Source organism: Calliopsis andreniformis, chromosome 5 (assembly GCF_051401765.1).
Source record: "Calliopsis andreniformis isolate RMS-2024a chromosome 5, iyCalAndr_principal, whole genome shotgun sequence".
Classification (NCBI taxonomy): Eukaryota; Metazoa; Arthropoda; class Insecta; order Hymenoptera; family Andrenidae; genus Calliopsis; species Calliopsis andreniformis.
This window is the reverse complement of record NC_135066.1, coordinates 8,591,783-8,602,712: the sequence shown is the minus strand read 5'-3', so window position 1 is coordinate 8,602,712 and position 10,930 is coordinate 8,591,783. Positions and strand designations below refer to the sequence as shown.

The window sequence follows — 10,930 nt, the reverse complement described above, 5'->3', positions numbered from 1 at the left end:
TACTATATAAAAGATAAGCAAAGAAAATTAAGGAGTTCAATATTCCAACAAATTAAACCCAGTAATCCAAAATATCAGAACTACATAAACGTGAAACTTAGTTAAAGAAAGAACTATTATTTATGCTTCCTATTAAAAAGAATTTAGAATGACCATGTTCAAAGAATAACAAAAGTGCCTATATTTTTCCACTTTTTCTCTAAAACCTTCTTCTCCTTTCCAGAGAAGAAAACCTCAAAGTCGATACAGTTCATTAGATTGGAGAGGATGTATTAACCCTTTACGCGGATGTTTTCACAATTTTCACAAAGTCCTTTACGATTCTGCAAGATATACCTAGCAACGTAACAAGCCAGAAGATACGTCCGCCTTTCGCGGCGTTGTCTGCACTTGCCAGGCAATTTTACGTATTCTACGAAATTTATTCAGTAAGAGCAAGGTATGCCCGATGGACCTGGTGAATATGAGAAATAAGAATAGGGAAGGAGACGCGTTTAAATAAGGATAGACTGCTTCCCTTATGGATACTCCTGAGCTCCATTGTGCCGGCCAGCTTTGACCAGTGAAAACGGTTTCCATATTATTTCCTCGCATTCTTCACCTTTCCGTAGATTTACCTTCACGTCTGCAAACTTTCTCAAGTCATTTTCATGTCTATTCGAAGCTGACTCGGTGAGAATTTTATACGAAAAGTTTTCTTGCGAAAGTTTCTCTGCTGACCATTGTCAAAAAGAAAGGAGTTGCTCTTAGCGGGGTGAGAGATGAATGAAAGCGTGATTTATATCTTCAACGGCACTGCGAAAATTCAATATCGTAATTAGCACCATCTTGGAGGTTGTGTAATAAATAAATTCAAAGAGTGGGTGAATTCAGTTGTCGACTACCGCCATGGAAAAACGTTCGAATGCAATTTGAATAGAAATAGAGAGTATATGCATTTAGTTAACCAACCGTTTGAGAAAATGTCGGAAAATAGGAATTCCAGAAGAATACTTTTACAAGTGTTGAAATCTTTATAAAAGTATCTCCAAAAGGTTGGAATGGTTCTTCGATATCTACTCTTAGGGGTTCGCGCGGGCGCACGTGTGCACTAGAATTCATCCTCAGGGATTTTCGCGCCTCTCTGAGGAGTAATTTTCACGAGACTATTCTTCGCTAGCGGGTGAACTCGGGCACGATGTGCCATCGTCGCCGCCGTGAGGGAGAAGAAAAGAAGCGTGAGTAGAGAATTCGTCGGTGATTTAAGGAAAACGGAAACGCGACCGACCTTTTGCGCCGAAGGGAAAAGGGGGAGGGATCTTTCCTTTATTCGAACTGGTGGCTTGAGTAGCAATAAAAGTCGAGGGCTTAGAATAACCAAAAAAATTCAGCTGAAAGATGATGAATCTGAATTCAGACCAAAGGTCAATGCTTTTCTGGCACGTAAATCATCGGTAACGTTTCCATAGTAGCTGATCATCGAATAAAGTTTTAACCACTTAGGAAGACCCACTATCTCATAGTTGAAGCTACGAGTTGAAGATAAAAATATTACTTGGTCTGAAAATGAATTTCAGTGTACCAGAAAGAGTACACGCGGTAAGGAACGTGTTAGAGAAGTATTTCCTGCTGAAAATGTTGAGTTTAAGCAATGCTTAAAATAAAAAAGTATTCCACAGACTGAAATTCTTTTACATGTTTACCTATTTTTTAAAATAACTATGTTTGTTCAAGTTATTGTATGTTTCCTGTAATATATTGTATTAAATAACTACCATGATATCTTAAAAATATTAAACAAATGTTACTTTATCATGCAAACCAAAAGTATGATTATCTAAGGTAGTTTTGTAAAATTTTGTTGCAATTACTTACACAATAATAAAAATAATAGTGTGCAAATTTAGCTGCGTTGTCTCGAAACATGACCAAACACGTGTGCAATAATAAAACAAGTATTTTATGCCTATGATCGCTGTAAAAATGATGGCCCCGAATAGGAATATCCCCTTAAGTGGATTTGCCTAAGTGATACAGCCGCCGCTGAGTCTGACCTGGCTAACTCGCGACGCTAGTAGAATAAGTTTCCGTGTCAGACGCATTTCACGCACATTCTAGGCCAGCGCTGTAGCGCTAGAGTCTCTCACTCGTCTGTATTTCCTTTCAATCGTTTCTTTGATCCACTAATACATGCATCGTGCGTAGTGTCTCAACTTTCTTGGAAATAGGGATGCAAATTTATCATGGCAGCTCATATAGCTTTCCATGCTTCCCTTGACGATAGCAACGGGAGTGGAAGAACCTCAAAGGGTTCATGAGCCCTTAATTAAGTAATGCTGTTCTACACATTCCTTTAACAATTAATAACACAGAAACGCAATCTCAAACGTAATTGCATTATTCTTGACTTTTCTCTGACTTTGGTACATGGCAGTACTGTCTAGCGGTAGGTTCTTTCGCTAGCCCGCTTTTTCCAATCGTTCGTTTGATCTACTGGTACATACATCGTGCGTAGTGTTTCAGCTTCCCTGGAAACAGAGACTAATTTATCATGACGACCTTTATAACGTCGTTCGATTTCTCGAACGATGGAAACGAAAATCGGAGAACCCCAAACGGTTCATGCGTTCTTACTTGAACAACACTGGTATATAAAATAACGTTTTAAAATGTATGACACCTGTCGTCAACTACTTGTACAGGCGCATGCATTAATTCCAATGTCGAAACGAAAGAAGCTAGCTAGTCAACTCCACATTTCTTTCTCAAGTCAGCTTCTCATATGTATACGAGTCAGCGACACGCGAGTGTTTCTCTTGTATCAGTGAAAGAAAATATATTTTTCATAAGTTCGTACCGTTGGTATACTGAGCGGCGCGGCGTTGTGGCTTCGCGCGAATTTCCACGGCTTAGTTGAGGTATAATCCACGAGTCCCATGAGTACGAGCACGATGTCTGGACTTCGGGCTAAATATATTTATGGAGAAGCTGGATGGGCACACCGCGCCCCTTTCGTGTACGAGTATCCGTGCCGCGGCGTGATTTACATTTACGATCACTCATCTCAGCCCCGACCTGGACTCATGCTACAGCTTATTAACTCATTCGTCTCGGTCATGAATAATTTACTACCTTGACACGCCATTAAGTCGACGCCCTCTGTTTAGCCGCCACTAGTCGGAGAAACGACGTTGAGTGTTTTGCGATAAATGAGGCCGAAGAGTAAACCCTTGTACGTCTTAAAGGTTTCGAGATTCTAAAATATTGGCTCTGAGAGGAGGATCAATAACGGTGGCACGCGCGATATTGGTGTTGACGGATTGTTAACACAACGCTGACGATGCTCTCAAGAGGACAACATTCAACGCGATAAGGTTTAATATAGTACTTTAGAAATTTTGAATATTGCTGACGAACGGTTCCCTCAGAGTGGGTGCTTTAACAAATTCACTGGCGTGAGTTGTTTTCTTTATATATTGAATAGTGAAGGTATTACAGTTAAGGGTTTTTTTATTATATTAAGAGGATTCAGATGTTTTCAGTAAACAATACAAATTTTCTTCTTGTTTGGGCTTAAAATTTTGTCTTTTTTTTTATGAGATTAATAAGAAGACTAAAATATACGAAAATTTAGGAAAATCAGTATAAATTATTTTTTATAAAAATTTTATATAATATAATACTGAAAATGAAGCATAACGTTCAATTCAAGAAATACCAACTTCAAACTACAGGAATTTTAATTCCTGTCACTTGTGGCAGTACATTCTTATTTTAGAGTGAATCGATATTGTTGGGCGTGACACTGCAGATGAGGTCCCAGGATAGATCTGAGAACTCAGGGACACAGAGGAGTATACAGGATAGACTGGAGAGCTTATGGAGTTTCATAGCTCGTGTTTCATGTTCTGAAGCCTCAGACTTCTTGAAAAACCACTGGTTTTGTGCGCCCTCTGCGGTTTTCGATCGGTAGATGTAGAAAACATATTGTGTTTCCGTCACTGATGTAGGTAATGCCAGTATAGGAAAAAATATTCCTACCATACCACCCAATAAATAAAGTGTCCCACTAGACTATCCTCCTTATTCATCCCCACAATTTCAAGTAATAAATAAAAATGCTATTTACAAACGATATATTGCTGCAAAAAGCTTATATCAGAGAAACAATATTTGTTCTAAATAAGATGCTTAATTTTTTATGATCAAATTCAGTAGAATAAGAGCTTTTTCTTATCAGGACACCCTATATTAAATTTTGCGACAACGTTATAATTTTAATTCTTACCACTCATAGCGCTGCACTCTTATTTCACGGACAGTCGCTAACGTTGATCGTGACACAAAAATGGTAATGGAGCTTTGCTTTCGTGCTCCACAAACGTGGAGAAAAGTATTGCTTATCCAGTCTATCCTATTTATTCGTCTGTGCCACTAGCATGTAAGGTAAATTCGTCAGCTTTTGAATTTTTGTGTCTTCTGAAATACCGATCTTTTGAAAAACCACTAGTTCTCAAGCGCCCTCTAAATTTTTCGAGCGGTGGGTGTAAGAAACACAGAGCTTACTCATCATTGACGATGGTAAAGTTAGTAAACGAGAAAATACTTCTGCCTTATCATCGTTATACAAGGTGTCTCAAGAACACTATCTTCCTTATATACACATCATTCATCATTCTTTCTTTCTCTCCACTTGAAGTGCTACACTCTTATTTCACGTGCAAACGCCAATCTAGAACATGAAACAAAAGTGATAATAGGATTCGTAAGTTCCAAAACCATAAGAACAGAAGTATTGTTCAGTCTGTCCCGTATCACAGACTAACTATACGAGTACTTACAATCAGTTAATGCCTATATCTTCTCTGTGATTATTACCGACGATCGACGAGTCTATATCCAACGAGTAAAGTTATTTGAGTCATTTCCGCAATGTTACCAACAGATTACAGAAATCGATTATAGCACTGATTACGGTGGGAATTGAAATCTAAGTAGAAATAAAATTTATTTAATTGCAAAATAAAACAATGGTACATTTTTCATCGAAGGTTTAGATAAGCATAAAAATAAGTAAAACTTGAAAAAAGAAAGAAGGCGAAATTGGAACTGAAAATGTTTCAATAAAATATTAGAAGGCTATTTTTAAATTAATTGTATAATTATAATTAGATCTATTCATAATTCGCGATTCAAAGCCTATTTATTTAGTTAGTGTCGATTGCTTAAATCCTACCTATGGATCCTATCACGTGGCGATTGTTATCCATGGAAACCCATAGAAAGATAGATGAAATGGTATTCTATGGATTTTATGTCACGAGATGTAAAGGAATTTCCAGTAATTAAATTACTCTAAAAAGATCTTATATTTTTCTCAATGTTTAGTCATGTATTATATATTTAACCACAAATGAGGCATAGACTTATTATTTTATAGTAGTTCATAGAACTAATTTATAATCTATTACTGAATAACGAATCATAATCTTTTTAATATACATTTTACATTTCTTAGCTTGTACAGTTCCTTCCAATGTAAGTAAAATCAATTTTTCTTGTCTTAATGTTAAGTACCCGAACATTACTATTCATAAAATATTTAAACAACTTCAATGCTTTATTTTATTCTATCAAAAATACTTTCTTTAGCAACTATTAACACGCTGCTTAACAAAAAACAATAAAAATATATATATATAATATCGAATGTACGATTTCTTGATTCCACAAAGTTTTTCAACGAAAACTTAATTCCTATTTCATTAAGTTTTACCTTTCTTAGTTATAAAAATATTATTAGAGGATTATCAGAGCTATTTTTAAATTTCTTTACATTTTATCAATTGACAGTAAAGAACTTGAAAGAGTCCATCCTTTCATACTATCACAAATAAATATCATTTTATAACAAAACGCACAGACTAAGTTCAACTTCATCCCTTCATCCATTTCTATAAAAATATTTCTTTAGCAATCCTTAGCTTAAGCAAAAATAAGAAACACAAGAGTTCCCTACTAGTATCACACAAGGAGCAAACAGAAGCACGCAAAACTATAAAAATCGTTTCTTTGAAAAAAATCAAAAAATTTGTGCACGGCACATGGTTAACACATTAAACGCGTGGCTTAAACTTACAGAACGACTAAAACCTTTAATTTATGTCAACACGAGGAACTTTTGTGTTTAGGTCTATCTCACTATTCAAGTGGAGATTGAAACGGAGCAAATAGCTGTACTGGAGTAATAAATATTATAAGATCAAATAACACTATCTAACAATAAATACACTATCATAAACTTAAAACGTAATTTCTACTAACAATGTTCAACATAGAATATCATACAATTCAAAAGATATAATATTATTCTTAGCAAACGTCCAAACACGACCGAAAGACTGATTACTTGTTATAGGTGTTACTAAAAATTTTGAATACAATACAAATGCGCCCTTTACCAACATTAAAACTTACAGATTATGTTACATATGCAAAACATGGAAAAATGATATGTAGAAATTATAAAGGGTGAAAACGTATAATTAACTTCTGCAGAAACCAATTTGTACACACATATTTTAAGGTGTAACCCCTCTGTAAATAAGCAAAATTTGCGATACTTGTGTAGATTTAATTAACATGCCCAGCAATCGAAAGTTATGTACAACATAAAAAGAGAATTAACATCGCTATGCTTCTGCTAGCCTTCGATTGTTTGACACGAAAAACAGTACCTGCGCGAATGTCGATGGATAATTGCAACTTACAAATATTTCAACTTCTACAGAGATAAATATGCATTTTCAATCAGTAGTTTTTTATCCCAAAATTATTGTTCTAATCGATTTCCCTTTTCCTACTACCCCTTCAAATTTCTACATCGCTTCCCTGCACTCTTTATGTTTCAGGAGTTACAGATTGTTATTTCCTGCTCCAAGTAGAATAAATAGTAATTTATATAAAAGAACAACAGTAATTTTGGTATAAAACGAGATCGTTACAAATCCTGCTATTTTTATTTAAAAGAAATAACGCTAATATTTTATCACCGATACATAATTAAAACTGTGCTATACTCTTTAATTCTTACATTGTATTACTATGGTTTTATTTAAAGCAATAGTTATGTTAAATAAATTCTATCTGGGTTACCAAGGCCGCCACATAGGATCGACTTTGTCAACATGCTCCACGTCAATTTCTTCATCGTCCTCAACTCTAACTTCTGCTTTTACCTTTGTCACAGTTTGTTTCTCCTCCAGTTCTTTTGCTTGCGAAACGCAACTTGAATTGGATTTCTCGTCAGTGTCAGTGGAATGTGGCGAACTATATTGAGAGGAAATGTTGAACGAGGCTGCATCAAGATTCTGTTCACAACTACTTGCTACAGTTTTATTGGAAGATGTCAATCTGGACTCCTGGACTGTAGAATTTACAGCGGCGAGTTCCACTAAAAAAGGGAGCACACTTGTTTTCGCCTGAAAAACAGAATATAGTTCATTAAATCTCGTATTAAAAATGTAAGATGTAAAGTTAAAAACGTAAGTAACTTTACGAATCACATTTGCTAATAGCCTGTACAGAAGAAAAAACGCGGAAGGTTTAATTATAGGAGAACCAAATAAAATTTGAAGATTGGCTGCAAGCTTTTAAATAATTTTATTTTTTTTCCAGCAAGTAACGTACGTGGTACACACTGATCATGTTCATCGATTACTTTACATTGAAACAAGCCTCATTAAGATGCAATCTGTTTACAGCAAGATTGTTGCAATGATGGATAATGTGGCAGAAAGTAGGTTTTGGAAGATTTTATCGCATGTCAGAACGTCGCGCAGTACTTTCAAACAACCATCTGTCTACGAAAGCTATATTTCATCTTAAAAATCTACAAATCTCTAATTAGAGATCCACAGGGATTTAAGAACTTAAAGAAATGAAGAATTATCTAACAAGTAAAAAATGGCGAAATTTATGGCTTTTAGTCTTAAGACAGGATTTTCTATACTCATACACAGTAAAAACAATAAGAATACAAATACAGTAGATCACACGCATATTGCCTTTGGCTGCTGCGGCTGATTGCTGCGTCAGAAGCATACACATAGGAAATCCTGTCTGCATTCGACAGTTGCAAGTGGATAAACCTTGTATAACCGGTTCCGATTTTGAAAACCACTACCTCATCTTGTATCGGTATTTTGTCATATTTTTCAGCAATATAATCTGAAGGGAATCTGAATAATGAAATCAAAGAATGAGATAAAATAAATACAGTACAGGTTTGCTTGTATCCCTGAAAAATTGTGAACACGTATTTCCTGCTTATCGGTGGAACTTTCGCCTGATTGTGTCGCGATTGGATCATCGATGAAAAGATAATTACCGATGAATTTGTTTGCCGGCTCTTTTGAAGACCAGCTGCTAGGTGTCTGGCTAACCTTTCTGCACCTTCACCTGGTAGGGCTGAGAGAAATTTATAGGCTTCAGCTGCGCAGTGGCCGAAACCAGACAGCCAGCGACTTTCGGCGGAAAGCTCGTCGTTTTTCGTAATCGCGCTTGTCAATCCGGAAGATTGCAAACTTTGTAGCCTTTGTAAATGGCGCACCGTCAGCTCCAGAATATCAGCTTTCTCCAGCTTGCTGATGTCCTCCCCTTCCGTCTAGGAGCAAAAAATCTCGTCAACATTGTCATCACGCCGAAAACTGGACGAAATTGTCGAGCACATTTTACAAAATGAATGCAAATGTGACGAAAATGCTGCAATTATGTATACTTTAGTCGATACAGGTATCCCTGGAAACATTAAGCCATTAAAGTAACGGTATGTCAAATGGTGGTATAATAAACCATTGAACGCAGCGTATGTACCATTTATGTTGAGTAATTTACGTCGTTTAAACAGAAGTATTAGCTTGTCCCTTGAACACTTCCTTATCTGATCGAATTTTCAACATCTACCGCGGTGTGATCATTAAAACGTATTCAAAATAACTGCCGCTACAGTTTAACACATATGACAGTATCCCTGTTCTCTTTTTCGTTTAGCACTTTACAATAAAGAAGTAATCGTCCTATGATTGCAATTTAAGTTGAACAAATTGACTACTTAATAATTCAAAGAAAATTATATCTATTACTCGCTTATTAAATGCTCAAATGTACAGTCGCAGATCCTATATGCGCTGTTAATTCTGTTGTGAAAGTGGTTTAAGTAAAAACTATAAAAAAGTTGAATTTATTCACTTATTTGGCGTTGCATTCATTTGAATTACAAAATGTGTGACAAATCAACCTTTCTTAAATATAGCCATTTTTAGACAATCTCAAAACTATATCTGTACTTCAGGGCTAAAGTGTATTAAGTCCATTTCAAGTTTATGTTTTCTACATGACCTAGCTCTAGGATCCAGATATATCAAATATACAGAACTATATATTAAGATCAAGTACCTAAAAATGTAATTTTTGAACCTCTATTGTTCTTCGAGTCACCACTTCGTAGAATTTATATGAAAATCGTTGAAACAAAATTTTCCAACTTTTTACTTCATTATCTCTGAGGATATCGTATGCTTGTGCTACGTATTAATATAATGGAGGCATTTGAAGCGTTAACAACAACTGCTTTCATAATTACAGCGTAGTCGCGTGTTTACTCGGCACTCATGTAGGAGTTCCCACGCTCTAGGAACAATTAAGCCCAAAATCGATTGCACGCGTAGTTGCAGCCCGAGAATGCGTTTCCTGCTGCAAGTGATTCATGAAATTACAGAGGGAAACGTGTTATCGCAAATACAGTCGGTGAGCGAAGCAAGAAACTGAGGCTTCTTTCGAAGGTTTTTCCCCGATGCGATGGGGGAAAGAATTCATAGCACGCGTTCACTTAATATACTATTCTATCCGCTAAAAACTCGTCACAATTATATTCGCCACTTTTTACGGTTACTTCCAGCAAGTAACTTTCATTTCTATTCGCTTTTATTTAGTCTCAGTCGCACCTTTTATGAAACAAAAATCAGCCTATATAAATTATATTGGTGTATTAAAAATAGATCTATCTATAGCTATCTATATCTATGTAAATGATAATATCACTGCAATTAATATTATACTGTACTAACCTCCAACGCATCTATCATCAGGTTCTTTAACTCGTCGAGGCACTTGTTGATTCGTGCACGCCTTTTCCTTTCCAAAAGAGGTTTTGTTACCTAACGTAAATAAAATTTCTTTTAACCCCAAATATTTATGATTCATAATAAAACCATCGTATTTCACTTTTCAATTTTATTAACTTATGATGTAATTTTTATTCAATGCAATTTTATTTATTAGACACGTATGATATACTCACCTTTTTATATTGGTAGGTTTTGGAAACTGGATGAGGATAATCGTATGACATCATTGCAAGAGTTTTGATAATTCTTGAAATCTGATGGAGATAAATATTTGGCACCTAATTTGAAAATTAATGTTTCCTTGAGTTAATTTATTTATAATTGTAAGTGCAATATAAGAGATCAAATATTGAAAGATTCCTTATTCTTTTGTTAGAACTATGTTAAGTATGTAAAAATGAATTACTATTTATAAATTTTAAATTCTTAACAGTTATCGTATATTTATGCAAATATGATAGCCTATTAATAAGAACATTATATAAACAATAATTAAAAATGTGATAATATTACAGAAAATATTAACGTCTAATTTGTTTAGTAATAAATGATGGAATTCATAAAAAAAAATTAATTCTTGCTATTATTTAAATATATAATTTTCTAATGCAAATATAAAATAATAACTTGTTGTACTTATTTGTCATTAATACATTCCAAAATTCATAGTGTATTGTTTACAAAAGTCTAAGAAAGTGGCTCCAAAAACTGTCATATCGTGTATTTACTAGTGTATAATAAAAAATTTCACGTGTCACAAAGTG

At 34.9% G+C, this 10,930-nt stretch overlaps 1 protein-coding gene across 1 annotated transcript; it reads right to left on the bottom strand.

Moving 5' to 3' along the window:
- Window positions 1-7,129: 7,129 nt before the first annotated feature.
- LOC143179205 (enhancer of split mgamma protein) lies at window positions 7,130-10,432 on the bottom strand. Its single transcript, XM_076378316.1, has 4 exons — window positions 10,340-10,432; window positions 10,107-10,196; window positions 8,369-8,644; window positions 7,130-7,460 (listed from the first exon to the last, which is right to left on the bottom strand). The coding sequence occupies exons 1-4, from the start codon at window positions 10,391-10,393 to the stop codon at window positions 7,131-7,133; spliced, it is 750 nt and encodes a 249-aa protein (XP_076234431.1). The 5' UTR covers window positions 10,394-10,432; the 3' UTR covers window position 7,130.
- Between the last annotated feature and the right edge of the window lie 498 nt (window positions 10,433-10,930).